The following is a 16053-nucleotide window of genomic DNA, read 5'->3' as shown; positions in this document are numbered from 1 at the left end:
TCCGCTAGAACGTGTTAGAAATGGTAACAAATATTTAGAAATGGCAAATATTCCTAGATGTTTATGAAGAGTAAGCAGTAGTTTTAAGTATAATTTTGTTCATTTTCATCATTAAATAAAAGTTTTCCATGAATGTTATACATCACATATCAGAAACAGAACACAGCATTCAATATGAGAATGGTTTTTTGCAAGAAAAAAATAAAACAAAACAAAACAACAAAGATGTTTACAACACAAGAACAATGTAAGCAATGCAACAAAGTATTCTCAAAACTGGAGTTGGATGTTAGATTATCTGACTGAAAAGAGAATGAATTCAAGAAATAAAAGAACTCAATTATGTGTTTGTTATTTCTTATGATCCTTTTTGAACAATTCGGGTGAACAAAAATTGGCAAATTCAATTCACTTCTTTTTAACACCATTTTTACATATATGTATAAGTAGCAGTAGTAGTAATATGGCGGACATCAGAAGAAGGCATAAAAGCCAATATCATAAGCACAGCCAGAATCCCAATGGGGAGCAGCAGCAGCATGAAAGGCGGTGGCGGCAATGGCGGAAGAATCAGTGGCAGAATCAGCAGCGAAGCTGTCAGACAAACGAGTAATAGCGACGACTCTATACTGAACGGGAAAATTCTTCTGGCGTGCCCTTGCCCTTGCGAGAAAGACCGATGATACAACACTTTTTTTCCATCAACCACCAAAGGAGGAGTAGTAGTAGGCCTCATTTTAGGAAAAGAAAAAGGAGCAGCTGCCTTATTGTTGTTATTGTTCATTCTCACGTCCATGATGCAGTTTTTTGACGTTGCTGCTAACAATATTTGATTATCACTACAAACACACTAGTTTTGCTTAAGATCCAAATTCTGAAATTATCGGAAATCTCACCAATACAACAGATCTAGAATGCAACTGCAACTCTCTCCAAACAGGATTCAATCAATCAAGAAGTGAATTTGCTGAGTTTTGTATTTTCTTGAATCCCACAAACCCAATTGTTTCTCAGATCAGATGTGAATTTGATGAGTTTTGTGTTTTCTTGAATCCAACAACTCCAATAATACTTTCCCTTGTACCAAATTCCACCAAACTTTCTGAATTCTTCTTCAATAGAATATAATCAAATTGAACAATTCTTGACAAGTGGATCTGATCTGTTTGAATTAATAATTGAGGATATCATCTAAGAAAACACAAATTTCTACCTCAACCATCTCAGAAAACCATTTCAATTTCATTTGTACTATGCAGCATGTATTCACAAAGTAAAATTCAAGCCGATCTCAATTCTACAAACCACGAAACGTTGTCGCCGATGATGAACCAACTCCAACAACTGTAGTCCAAATTTAAGATCAAATTATAAAACAAAGTTCAGATTCAATGAATTGTAATGATTAATTAATTTATTTATTTTTATAATAAAGCTCATACAACTACTTAGACTAGAAAAAATCAAAACAATAAATCTACAAAAGAAGGTAATCCAATTCATATATGCAATCATAACCAATTCTTGAAAAGTAAATTATCAAATTCCTAAAACCTAAAACCTAAAATACAAAATAATCAATATAAAAAATTTTAAAAAATGTACCTGTGATGTTTGTGGAGGTGGTTTTGGGATGAAATTTTCCAAATGAGGCAACAAGAAACAAAAGTACCCTCATACAACTTTTGCATTTCAGCACTCTTCCCACCTCTATATGTTTTTTCCAAAATAACTCTTTATCTCTCTAATTGTGTTTGTCTATCTCAGAAATGAATCTACCTATTCAAAGAAAGCTAGCAAGAAATGAAATGATAGCTCATCAAAATACAACCAAACAAAAAGTAGAATTGGTGGATTAGAAGGACAAAGGTGGGTTTTGGGGAGGAAAAAACAAGAAAATGAACAAATGTTAGGGTCAATAATTGGGGATTTGGGTGGGAGAGAGGAAGGGTGAAAAGGAAATGAATGAAAGAGAGTGTTTGGGGATGGTGTATTTGATGTGATATTGGTGAGAGTGGGGCATTTGGATGGGATGGAGTTATTGATGGATTTGGAATTGTTTCACTGTTCTGTATGTAATGTGAATGTGAAGTTATGTAGAGGGAGGAGAGAGAGAGAGAGAGAGGGGAGAGAGAGGGGGTTGGATTCAGTGAATTCCTCAAGCAAGTGGGGCCGCTAACATGCAAGTTGGAATGGTGTCGCCCAAGGTTCTTCACCCCTGCCCTCTTTCCTTTTTTCTAATGTCTACCTTCTTTCCCTTTCTCTTTCTCTCTCATCTTTTTTTCTCTTTCTCTCTCTAGATAGCCTCATCAGTCAACACCGAACATCTACTTTATTATTTTCAAAAAATTTCACATCAATCACATCATGTTTCCATTCCAATACCATGTACCACATTCATAGAATAGGAGCCTCTTCGTGCACCCAAAACATTAAATAAATTGTCGAGTATTTATTTTTTTTAACAAAAAATTTAATATCATTTTACCACTAATTTAAATAAAAATGTTAGAAACTCTAGAATAATTATTAAATATTTTACATAATATTTATATATGTATAGGGCTTGTTTGATTTGCTTTTAAGAGAGTTTTTTTAAAAAAAAATTCAAAATTTTGTTTGATTTGTGATTTTTCTCAAAAAAATTCAAAATTACTTTATCTCTCTTACACATCTATCAATCACTTTTTTTCTCTCATCTCTCCTTTTCAATCACTTTTTCTCTCACACATATTTACTCAATTACAACAAAATATCAAATCATTTAAAACTCTCAAATTCTAAAACTATTTTCAAAATATACAACCAAACAAACTAAAAAAATTTCTAAATTCTCTCTCTAATTTTTTTTTTGAAAATCACTTTTCAAAAGCAAATCAAACACACCCATAAAGGGAAATGATAGAGAGCTCTAAATATAAAGCTCTAATTTGAGCTCTAATGATGTGTCAAAGCAAAAAAAAAAAAAAAACAAAACAAAACAAGGCACAAACATCACATCAGGGTGGAACCCACCTTTCTATTAGAGCTCCTATATTAAAGCTCTAAAGCATTTTTATAAATTTTATGTGGTATGAATTCCACATCATATGATTATTTTGTAAAATATTTAATAATTTAGGGCTAATTTAGAAAGTTAGCTAAAAGTTAATTTTTAACTTTTAATTTATTTTAGATCATATCACTTCTTATATTTTTTATATATAAAAAAATTAAAAAAAAAATTAACTTTTAACCAACTTTCCATACCACCCTTGTTGGATTTTTAGAATGGCTCCAATTTAAATTAATAAAAAGGACAAATTTCCACCTTAATGAGAAAGTGAAGTGGGTACGGAGTTGTACTCTCGCTCCATTCTACCCCCATTTACTTTTCAATTATATTTATTAAATATATTTATATATATATATTTAATATAATATTTTAATATAATAAGATTAAAATATTATAGTTAACCTTTATTTTCTCTCATTTATTTTTCATTTTGCATCTTTTATTTTTCATTAATTATAAATATTACATGTAATATATAATTTTTTTTTCTAATTTTACTTAGTATCCCCATTTTTTAAAATTACAAAATAAACTTTGCCACCCTACTCTCTCTGATATGATACAGGATAGGAGTATACCACTATAAACTATCTCGTTACCATTTGTAGTCCTTTGGTCCGACCAACTCTTCCCAACCACTTCTCCTGAACATCAAGAAGGGGCAATGGTGACGGAGAGAGAGTGGAGGCATTGAAAAATGAAGAAGAGGAAGCAACTATTGAGGAGAGAGAAAAGGAGAGATGGAGGCCGTCAATAAGGGAAATGAAGGTGGTGAAAGAGATGGTATGGAATAAGGTTGAGATTAATTGAGATGTCTAAAGAAAGAAACAAAATTCAAATTTTAGAGTTAGGTGTCTTAAGAAACTGGGGGCTTGTTTGGTTCTTTTTTGGGAGAGTTGTTTTTTAAAAAAATTTGAGAGAGTTATTTAGAAATTTTTTTGATTTGTTTAGTTGTATATTTTAAAAGTAATTTTGAAGTTTGGGATGATTTGATATTTTGTTATAATTAAGTAGATGTGTGTCAGAGAAAAAGTAATTGATTGATGTGCAAGAGAAAGAAAGTGATTTTGAAATTTTTTTGAAAAAAATCTCAAACCAAACAATTTTTTGAATTTTTTTTTTCTAAAACTCATCTCTAAAACTCAAACCAAACATACACCCTGGGTGTCCAATAAATTTTTCGAAGTGCAATTAGAGACACCCCTTCAACACTATTCTTCATAATTTAGTAGGACAAAAATAATACATTCTTTGTTGGATTAACTATACTAAAATCTCCACAACTATTAACAAATATTAACTTACCCCTCATCTATATCTATACATTTTGACCAAATTTTTTTTTTTTAGTTGAATGAGTTAAAAATGTATATATTTATAGACAAGTGGTAAGTTGATATTCTCTAATAATTGAGATTTTACTAGGACTCCCTAAATTATTTGCAAATATAATTTTAACTCATTCATTTATGAAATTGTACATTCTAGCTATCTTAACAATAAAAAAAAAAAATTTTATTCCCTCCTGACCTGCTCCAAAAAGGTGGCATTTATACAATTTATATAGTGAAGGCGATAAAACATATATGAATTAATAAATGAGATGGGTAAAAAATATTTACTAATAGTTGAAAGAGTCTTCTTATAGTTAACCCTAATATATATGATTGTAAGGTTGAGCCATATTTGAGAAAATTGGATTTGAATTGGTTAATCAAAACTACATATTTTTACCACACTTCGGATAATCTTGTAATCGAAGGAAAACGAATTTTAAACTAAAGTAAATAGCCTTTTTATTGAATAATTGAAGTGAAAGTAAATAGACATTTTATTGAATAATACTCCCTCCGTCCCAAAATATTAGTCCCTTATTCCATTTTTCATTATCCCAAAATATTAGTCCCTCTTCAAAAATCAAGTACAAAAATAATATAAATTTCCTATTTTACCCTTCTTTTAAATTAATAAACAACATAAAAAGTACAATTATGCATTGATATTCCCAAAAAATGTACTATCAAAAGGATAATTTTGGAAAATCAACTTTTTTCAAATGCAATAATTGTACTACCAAAAAAAGTTAGATTCCCCAAAAGGGACCATTATTTTGGGACGGAAGGAGTAATTGAAGTGAAATGGTTGGGTCCGTACCGACCTTTATCCATTTTTGGGAGGTTGAAAGATTCTTTGTAAAGTTATGTTGGATTTGATTTTGAGAGATATATTTTTAAAAAAAAAATTTAAGGAAAGAGTTTAGAATTTTTTTTTTAGTTTATTTAGTTGTATATTTTAAAAATAGTTTTAAAGTATGAGAGTTTGAGATGATTTGATATTTTGTTGTAGTTGAGTAGATGTGTGTGAGAAAAAAAAGTAATTGAGAATGAGATAGGAGAGAGAAAAAACGATTGATTGATGTGTAAGAGAGTGAAAGTAATTTTAGAATTTTTTTTTATAAAATTTCCAACCAAACAAAATTTTAATTTTAAAAAAAAAAATTATATTTTAAGAATTAAACCAAACAAGCCCTGAGTTTTGCAAAATCCGAAGGCCATTTCCAATATCGTTTGGGGCATCTTTTATTTATTCTTATAATATCAAATAAATTTAAATATGTTTTCCGAAGCAAAATAAATTGATATGCTTTTGAAAGACAATAAAAAAATGTTGAAAATGAAGCTAACTAGTAATTAACAAGAAAAGACAAAATGAGATTTTTTTTTAATTAATTTTAAAAAACCGAAGGATGACATCAAATGACTAAATCATTTTGGTGGCTAGGAAAATAAGAAAATTGAAATTTTAAACAAGAATATTATATTTCACCTGCATTAAATAGTGTTTATTAATAGGAAATGTCAATCTAATTCACCCAAATATAATTTAAAAAGTCATGAATTTGAAATGGTCATAAGAAAAGTTGAAAGTAGAAAGGATATATATATAATATGAATATAAACATATAATTACCTCACTTCACTTGAATAGAGATAACCACTAAAATGATCATCAACCGCCGGCCTTCAATGCCCATTCTCCAGTCAAGAAAATATTTCAAAGAGGATAGACAGAGGCTTCATTAAGCATTGTTTGGGGTGTTCTAAATAAGTCAAAAGTCATCATCTTATTTAAGTCACATTACCTCTCTATCACATCATTTCAAATTCAGTCAAAAAGTATACTTATTTAGAACATCTCAAACATACAGTTTAAAATTTTTAACCTGTTCAAGTAACTAATCTAACTCGCCAGTAATTATGTATAAAAATTAAAATCTCAACTCTACACCTATCTTTTTATTTTCTAACTTTCATCCCAATTGCCGCCCTGCCCAACCCTACCTCCGCTCCAATTGGCTTATTATTTTTTAATAAAAAATATTCAAGCTATACCAAAATTTTCACTTAGATGCTAGACCATATCAAAGTTTCTTGGGCACATGTATATTATCAAACAATTTTTTTTTTTTAATTTTGATTTTGTAGTTTCATAATTACATTTAGGCTAAGTTTGGCAATCCAAAAATAATCCATCCTTTTATCTTTTTTCCATCACATCACCTCTCTATTTTTCTGCACATCTTTTCGTGAAAAGATAAAAAATACACTTATTTAGATCATCTCAAACAACCTCTTAATATTTTAAGACCTTAAATATGTTTATTAAATGTGTTAAAATTTACAATCTTCCAACCTGTACTGCCAAAATACTTGAACCAACCTATGGATTTTGAGGTTTTGTGGGTTGGCAATAGGTTAAGAATTTGACAATTGGTTGAGATTTATTCTCTCAAACTGCCCTATAACAAGAAGACGCGTAATCCTTTTTTTTTTTTTTTTTTGAGGACAGAAGACAAGTAATTACTTTGTCTAAAATATAAAAAATAAAAGTTGGAGAAACTAATTATATGATCCAATAGGTTTGAAAGGACAAATCACATATAATAATAGACCAGATGAATAGGCAGATTTCTGCCTAAGTGGGGTGGGGGTGGAGTGGGCCATCAAATGATGGTGTACACTAATCAAATTTGTGGCCAAGGAGATCTAAGTGACAATGATGCCTACCTTCCCCACCTGGGAAACACATGGGCCTGCATTTTATCTACACCCTCTCCAAATACAGGTTATTGTGGTTCTCTTCTCTCTACTTTCAATCTTCAAAATTATCACTTGAAAATGACAATTAAACCCTAACCCAGAAAAGAAAGTGGTTAGTCGTGGTTCTCTTCACTCCACAATTTCAAACTTCAAAATTATCACTTGAAAATGACCATTAAACCCTAACCCAAAGAGTGAAAGTGGTACGAAGCGCATACCCAGAACTTTGTTTGGACCTTATCACTGCCCAATGATCGATTCATCTTGTAACGTTAAGTGGCTTTAGATTTCACGTTATCCAAATCAAATTCCACCCACAACTCTCAAACAAGCCTCACCAAACACCAAATCACAATCAACACCAGCAATCACTTAGGCTTGCATGCTTGTCAAGCAAAGATTCAAGCATAAAAGAAGTAGCACCATTATCTACACCATAAGGAATTGCACCAGCATCTACAATATAATCTGATCAACAAAATGAAACAACAATAATATGTGCGAACATCATATTAGTAAAACATACAAGGTTATGGAAGCAAAAATAAGTGCCAATCTTTTATATTTAACACAATAACACACAATACATGCATAAAACACAATACCAACTCTTCCTCCAAATGCATATTATCATCTCCATTCTAATGAAGGAGATACGGAAGCTCAAGCACCAACTAATTTATTCTCATCACGAAAAAGAAAAAAAAAAAGGAACACCAGCTACTTGTATCATCAATCGCCACGGCAGCCTTCCCTAATCCTGCATCAAGAAAGCTCCATCTTAATTCATGGATACAAGTACATCCATCAGGAGAAGAAAACATATCATTATAATATAATATACTTGCAAGTATACATACGAGAATATTTCTTCAATACTTTACTTAGTTCTTTGATAAGAACATAGTGAATTAAAGTAATATAATTTGTCAAATTGACATATTCTTATAACTATATAGAAAGTAAGAATTAGAAGGTAAAATTAAATATCGTTGTTCTATTATTATAATATAAACATATTAGACTTGGTATTGAAATGCAATATTTATAAGACATTAAAAATTAAAAAAAGTAAACTATTTGTAAGACATTAAAAATTAAAAGAAGTAAACTAGTTATCAACAGAGTGTTTGATAACATGATTCAGTACTTAAAACGGAATGTATTAAGTGATAATCAATTAAGTCTATTTGATAACCACAATTAATATCATTTAAAAATTGAAGTGTCTCTTAAAATGTAAGCCAACATTCAAGAAAATTTTAAGTTATACGAAACTTACTTAATTCTGATTGAATTTATACATATTAAATATAAGTATCAATATACATAATTATAAACTCACTACCACCACCACCATCATGCCCGCCGCCATCACCGATCATAACCGCCATCACCACCACCACCACGACGCCACTACCACTAATATTACCGCCACCACCATTGCTACCGCTACCGCCACTGCCGCTACCACCACCACCACCACCACCATACCATTACCACCACCACTACCACCACCATCACAATACAAAAATTAAAATATATAATTTAAAAATAATAAATTTCAATTTTAATCTTATACAAATCAAACAATTTATTTTTAGTTCAGCACTTAAATTTTTATCAAACAACTTTTTAACTTAATAAATTCAATATTCAATACTTAATCTTCCGTCTTTAGTTTTCAGCTTTAAAGATTAATATTTTACATCATAAAATTATAGTACGGTTTCTCAACATTTTTGAGCTCATATTTAACTGGCTATTAATAATTTTTCAAAAATATTTTTTTTTACAAACGTATCCTAACTCTGTACCTTTTTTATTTATTTATTTATTTTTTATTTTGTCGTATCGCCATATCCTAACCATACCCATATTCTATTTTTTTCGATTTTATTATATCGCTGTATCCGTATCGTATCATATCTTTATCCCATATTTGTGCTTCCTAGATGGTTTACCAGTTGAAATATGATGTAAAGTTTATATCATTATTAAGTTTGGATGAGAGCGTAGAATCCAACATCTCTTCAACAAAAAGAGCCTAAAACCAAGTAGATCTAATTTAAATGGTTAAATCTACCTACATTCAACTGAAAAAATAATGAAAAAGTTCAAAAAAAACAAAACTTATGTTGTTCGAAAATTTTGGGTTGAAAATGATGAGACCCAAGTTGTAGATTTATACTTGAAATCTAGTAAATCTCAGCTTCTATCAAGTTTTATGGAGCTTTATAGTGAGATTTGTGGTAGCAAAACTATGAAAACGAGTCAAAGAACTGAAAAAAGGAGTCTTTTGTGCATCTACACAAATCTGGCCGAAAGCTAGTGTAACAGTGCTATTACATAACACCATTATGCCATACACGTTTTATTTTATTCACACCGCAATTGCGGCAGATATCAGTTTCAGCACCTGGCATTACATAAAGTGTTGCAATTGATTTTTGAATCATTGTATATAAGGGTAAATTATCAATAGATCCTACTTTTAGGACTTATTACCCATTAAGTCTTATTGATAAATTTATAATCTCTCATGTTTTTATGAATAAATTTACAAGGATAAATTGTATCAATCACGACCTGTGGGTAAATAAGTTTAGTTAATAGGACTGATTGGTAAGTATCTGTATGTAGACAAGCTTTTGTATGTGGCTTGTATATTCAAGCACAAAGGTATACATCCCATTCTGTCTCTATGATCTGACTAAAGTTACTTGCACAAAAGTCTATAGTACATCAAGTATCATCACCTCCTTATGTTAAACTTATCACTTTAAAGTAGAAATACTAGTTGTTTTCTATTGATGTATGAGAAATACACAGCCTTGTGTTCCCTTATTAGTGTCATATGCCATTACATCTGAAACTTAAATTTCCAAAAATGCCCCACATTCAGGTTTGACATCTATTGGTGGTCCACCAATGAAATTTACTTGTCCATTTTCTACATAATAAAATTGAAATCTAATAGTTATACATCCTGCGTTGTGTCAGAAACTATCAAGGAAGCATCATCTAATGAACTATTTTTTAAAAGTGATGTAGAGAAAAGGAAGCATGCCATACTGAAGCAGTGATGCCAGTAAGCAAGCAATGGAAAGATGAAAGCATTAACATAGAAAATGCAAACAAGGTTAGTATATACATAGAAAATCTCCATGTTTACACCAAACCAACCTAAGCCTTTGTTAAAAGTTAAATATTGGAGAATTTAGAAAAAGTTATGTGAGCATTAAACAGAACAAGATGAAAGCAACAGGGTTCAGCAAAAAGTAACAGAGTCAACATACCTCATCATCATCATCATCATCATCTGCATCCTTTTTAAGGCGGGTTGTGCCGCTCTCCTTGCTGATGGGTAACTTCATTGCTCCAAAGGGTGTATCCACATTAATGTTCCCTTTCATGGAGTAGCCCGTACCTTTTCCTCTAATCATGTCCCAAAGAGCAGAGCCAAAGTCCTTGGGCCTGAAGGTGATGGGAATTTCAATGCGGCTAATACCATTTCTATCAAGCTTAGTAGATTTTGCTAGATCTGCACTTCCAATGCTCATATCACAAAGCCAAACCTCATAGTCTAGATCAGTGAGGCCCAAATCAAAGTCATTCTTATTCTCCAATTTCAAATGAAGAATAGCAACAGTTTCTTCAAGAGAGAATCTCTCAAAATGTATTTTCTCAACATCAATATCAGGCTTGTAAGGTATGGGGATCTCTCCTGTTTTCTCAATTGGCAGAGTCAGCCTCCCAAAAACCGGGACATCAACTATGAGGTCAACCTTGACCTTATAAGGAATGATACTTCCAGGCTTTATATCAGCATATGTATTTTTAATGTCATCATATATCAAAGTAACCGGTATCTTGACAGTCTCAGAACCATGAGCATGGATTGTCCCAGCATCAGGGATCAACCCTGAAATCAGTTTCCTTCCATCGCTCTCGATTAAGTAGTTTATGTCGATAAGAGGGATGGGAATCGGATTTGGATTTTTCACAAGGACGTCAACAACTATATCTGCCTTCTCAAGATTAATTTTGGGAAAGTGAATCCCTGCAACTTCAGCAGTTGGCTTGCCAAATCCAATGGTTTCCTCAATCTTCTCACCTATGTCTTGAATGAAATCCTTTACTTTATCAATAAATCCGCCCTTCCCATCATCTTTGTCATCTTCTTTGTGTTCTTTCCCTTTCACATCCCTTTCAACTATCTCTGGCTTATCAGATGATGCCATACCTTAATAATAATAAATTCCAAATGTTAAAGGAATTATGTTGTAGAATAACCATAAAGAATTGAGTTAGAACTAGAAGAAACAGACAGAGGGAATGAACAACAAATACAAGGAGACGGCACTATAACTTGTGAAGATATAAGCATACACTTTCACTCGCATAATTTCTATTTGCATTTCGCATAAAAATTATGTACAATGTTTCTAGTAAGTTGTATGGCAGAACTAAGCTTAAGCCAATTGGTTCGAGAATAAAAATATGATTCTCCTCAAAGGATATGACTTGCAGTCTTACAACAAGTCACTTGGCTTAGCTCACACTAAGCATATCCTTGTTACAGAAAACTACTGTTCGAGCCTGTCCACCGAATTCAATTTCATAAATTAGTTTTAGATCTAACCATCCCCACTATGCCCAAAGCATCAAAACCCAATTGCCAACCACAAAGAATCACCAACTAGAAAAATCAAGTCAGAAGTTAGCTTCAATGATAAGATATATTCTAAACTCCATAACAGCTCTCATTCATTTGATTACATACTGTATGTATAAGCTGTATAATCAAACCAAACTGAATAGAGAAATATGACAGATATCTGTCTAGAACAGAAGAAGGAAAAAAATTACATTATAAATAACAAGCACACTGAAAATGGTGGTTCATTGGTTCTATGTTACCTGAACATGGATCTTTCGGGATGGGAACAAAAACATGATACATTACATGCTCTAAAATGTGCTACAATAGGAATAGACCCCAAAAATTCCCCATTTTAGACATCCAATAAAATGCAATTTACTAAATTTTTAAAAACAAAATTAATTATGTAATAAAACAATTATATTAGCATTAGAAAAATGCTGGAGACCCCAAAAATTTCACCAAAATTCCTACCAAATGTCTCCTATGAGTGTGTTTGGATCGCTACATTCCCCGTTTTAGAACAAAAGTATACAATGTTTTGGAACATGCTTTTCCAAAACATAAATCGCTAGGGTACTAGGGTTTAAAGCTTAAAGGATGGAGATTCGTCTCAATGTAGGTGAATTAACATTAAAAAAAAAAATTGAAAACTTTCTCTTGCAATGATAAGATACCAAACATACAAGTAGGATCGCATTGTCACCAATCAACCAAATTACTCTACACAAAAATGTAGACAAATCCATATATCGAATGGCAGAGGCAAGTAGTGGAGTAGATCCATAATGTAAAGTACTAAATCTGACCTCACCACATTTGAATTTAAACAAACAAACAAAAAAGAGAGAAAATTTGTTGTCGTAATCAGAAACAACACATTTTCCACCTGGGAAAGCAAGAAATCGCGAGAAAGTGACAGAGAATAGTAGAAAAATAGGGATCTGATAAACGAACTCAGAGATTCATCAGATAAATTAACAGTACGATCAGATCTGTATGTGAGATCAATTGAAAGTAAAGTGATAGCAATCAAACATAATAAAATGAAAATCGTTGTGATTCTAATATTCGTTTTGAGTAAACAGAGTGATCTTTACCTTTAGTTTGAGAAGAGTGAGCGAAGTGATCGACTCGAGACAAACTTGAATGGGAATTCGATTTGAGGATCGAAGACGAAACTGAATGACTTGGGATTTTTTTATAATGATTTTTAATTAGTAATGATGATTATTGTTATCCACAGAGAGAGAGACAGACAGAGAGTAATTAAGTAATGAAAATGACAAGGAGGAGCGCTTTCAGGTTCGCAAAGTGATCCACACGCAGATGACACGTTTCTATGGAAAGAGGCCTTTGTTGGAGTTCGGATCCTCTCCTTCAGAAGTCTCCTTCCCATCTTACTTTTAATGGCTGAGATGCAACGATTGATATAAACAAGAAATTTTTTTTTTTTGAAATTTTGGTCCATTCCCGCTCAAACAAAACACAACTCTGTATAGCCTCACATTCATAGAGGTTATGCGCACTCCTCTCACACAACCTACACTCACCCCTTCTCTTTCGTCGAATCCATCCTCACCGGCGACCCAATACCCGCGGCGACCCACTCTCAACGTCGTTGCAGATTCAACGACGGTAACCCAGTCTCAAATCGATACAGATTCTGTCTGGGTGGGTCTTTGGCAAACCAGAGATTAGTCTTCTTCATTGCCTCGCACTGTGTAATTTATTATTTGAGCTTCAACTGAACTTAGTCTGATAAGTTTGTCTCTTTCCTCAAGATTATTTGTTAATTGACAAGATTATTTAAGCTCAAACATACATACAATATCGTCTAACTAAACCTATTATTTGAGCTTCAAACTGAACTCATTTGTCTCTGTCTAATAAAAAATTAACAACCTCATTATTTGGTTTGCCCTCATTTTTTGTTAATCACAAATTAGCAAATTATGAGGTTGTTAATAATGAGGAGAAATGGGTTAAACAGATTGCTAATTTGCTAAATGGGTTAAGCTAATTTTATGTTAAGCTGAACCCATTGTTAAGCTCAAATAATGTCTCTAACAAAGCAATTTCAGTTTGAAGCTCAAACTGACAAGATTGTTTGACAAGATTATTTGACAAAATAATGTCTCTAATAATTGACAAGATTATTTGTTTGTCTCTATCTGTGTAATGAATTATTGATTTTGTGTGATTGAGCTTGAAACATATCCTCTTCCCAAAAATGTGTGTTTGGAATTTTTTAAAACTGAACTTAGTCTCTAAGTTTTTATGGCTAGAATATTTTTTCAAACTGAAATTATGTTTTTTTGTGCGTTAAATAAAGATTTAATTTATGTACCTAAGATTTTATTTATATGGGTTTTCAGTTTCATTTTGATATCGATATGGAACTTGAGAATGATTGTGCTTGGAAGCCGAAACAGGGAATGACATTTGATTCTGAACAATGTGCGTATGATTTTTATAATACATATGGAGGAAGAATGGGGTTTAGCATAAGAATGGATTATTGTAGGAAGAACAAGTTCACTAACCAACTTATTTGTAGACTTTTGGTTTGCAACAAGGAGGGATTTCGAAAGGTTGACAAGCGAGACCCATTAGCAAAAAACCCTAGAGCTGAAACTAGGACTGGTTGTGAGGCTCGACTTAATATTAAATTAGATGAGAGTACTGGGAAATTTGTTGTGACTGATTTCAAAGAAAAACACAACCATGATCTTGTATCATCCGAGTGTGCCCATATGTTGCCGTCACAAAGAAAGATATCGACTACCCAAGCAGTTGAGTTAGAATTGGCGGCACAATCTGGTCTTCGTTTAGGGCAGTGTTTTGAACTCATGGGTAGGGAAGCTGGTGGAAGGCAATGTCTTGGGTATACGAAATTAGATCAAAAAAATTATTTGAAAAACAAAATACAACAAAGTTTAGCATATGGGGAAGTGGGCAATGCGTTGCAATACTTTAAAGAAAAATCTTTACAAAATCCTTCTTTCTTCTATGTTTTTCAATTAGATAATGAGGAGCAAATAATCAATATGCTTTGGGTCGATGCACAAATGATCATGGATTATACCCAATTTAGTGATGTTGTCACATTTGATACGACTTACAAGTTAAACAAAGAACATAGACCCTTTGCATCTTTTGTGGGATTCAACCATCATAGGGAAACAGTTATATTTGGTGTAGCATTGTTGTATGATGAGACTGCTGAATCGTTTGTATGGTTGTTTGAAAGTTTTCTAGAGGCTATGTCAAGAAAGGCACCAAAAACTTTGTTCACTGATCAAGATGCTGCAATGGCTAAAGCCATACCCATCGTTATGCCTGACACAAGTCACCGATTGTGTACTTGGCATTTGATGCAAAATGCATTAAAACATGTTAACTGTTTGTTCCAAGATAAGGGGGTGAAGGGTATACTAAATAAATTCTTCTTTGACATTAAAGATGCAAATCAATGGAAGTTAGAGTGGGCGGAAATGCTTGATAAATATGATGTGCATGAAAACCATTGGTTGAAATTGACTTTTGCGGTGAAAGAAAATTGGGCCTGGCCTTATGCTAGATCAACATGGACTGAGGGAATGAGTACCATACAACTTAGTGAATCTTTTAATGTGTTTTTGAAGGATTACATTCGTTCTGATTTTAACTTAAATGAATTCTTCATACATTTCGAAAGGGTACTTTACGATAAGCGATACAAGGAGTTAAAAGCAGGATATGCTTTGTGCCAGAGGTTGCCAAAGGTGAAAGCAACAATAAGAATGTTAATTCAAATGGGTAATGTCTACACAAAAAAGATCTTTGAGGAATTTCAAAATGAGTACTTTCGATCTATTGAATCGGACATAGAAGTAATTGAATATGGCGAGACTAGTACCATTTACACAGTTATTGATGTTGGTAACAAACATGTAGGAAAAGTGAAGATGGAGAGGATGGCTCTTTGGGTTGTAATTGTACAAAGTTTGAAGGGGAAGGAATCTTGTGTTGTCACTTATTGAAGGTTATTAGAGACATATTGAAGATGAAAGAGGTTCCTCCATAATACATTCTAAAAAGGTGGACCAAACAAGCAAGAGCCGAAACTGTGAAGGACATTAAGGGGAATGATGTCACGACCCCAAACCGCCCCTAGTAGTTTGGTGCCGTGATGGCCAGTAATCCGAGATTACAAAAGGCCAACTTTCAAAATTCACACACAATCAGAG

General features: G+C 32.4%; 2 protein-coding genes and 1 long non-coding RNA gene across 4 annotated transcripts; 1 reads left to right on the top strand and 2 right to left on the bottom strand.

Moving 5' to 3' along the window:
• Nucleotides 1–327: 327 nt before the first annotated feature.
• On the bottom strand, nucleotides 328–2372 carry LOC114314317 (uncharacterized). Its single transcript, XR_003647436.2, has 2 exons — nucleotides 1606–2372; nucleotides 328–1344 (listed from the first exon to the last, which is right to left on the bottom strand). It is a non-coding gene; the product is annotated as an uncharacterized LOC114314317 (long non-coding RNA).
• Nucleotides 2373–7636: 5264 nt separating this feature from the next.
• On the bottom strand, nucleotides 7637–13243 carry LOC114314315 (Late embryogenesis abundant protein, group 2). Of its 2 annotated transcripts, none has more exons than XM_082872643.1 (3): nucleotides 12922–13243; nucleotides 10455–11401; nucleotides 7637–7909 (listed from the first exon to the last, which is right to left on the bottom strand). In XM_082872643.1, exons 2-3 carry the CDS (start codon nucleotides 11397–11399, stop codon nucleotides 7844–7846), a joined length of 1011 nt encoding a protein of 336 aa, XP_082728769.1. In that variant the 5' UTR covers nucleotides 11400–11401; nucleotides 12922–13243; the 3' UTR covers nucleotides 7637–7843. The 2 variants fall into 2 exon arrangements, with proteins under 2 accessions (XP_082728769.1, XP_082728770.1); XM_082872644.1 differs by having other exon boundaries at nucleotides 7637–7915; nucleotides 12922–13223.
• Nucleotides 13244–14217: 974 nt separating this feature from the next.
• Nucleotides 14218–15846, top strand: LOC114314295 (protein FAR1-RELATED SEQUENCE 5-like). Its single transcript, XM_028260772.2, has one exon. The coding sequence runs from the start codon at nucleotides 14218–14220 to the stop codon at nucleotides 15844–15846; it is 1629 nt and encodes a 542-aa protein (XP_028116573.2).
• Nucleotides 15847–16053: the final 207 nt, after the last annotated feature.

The sequence above is a fragment of the Camellia sinensis genome, chromosome 6 (genome assembly GCF_055761805.1).
Source record: "Camellia sinensis isolate YWXY chromosome 6, ASM5576180v1, whole genome shotgun sequence".
NCBI lineage: Eukaryota > Viridiplantae > Streptophyta > Magnoliopsida > Ericales > Theaceae > Camellia > Camellia sinensis.
Note: the sequence above shows the minus strand (reverse complement) of the source record. Positions and strands in the feature narration are given on the sequence as shown.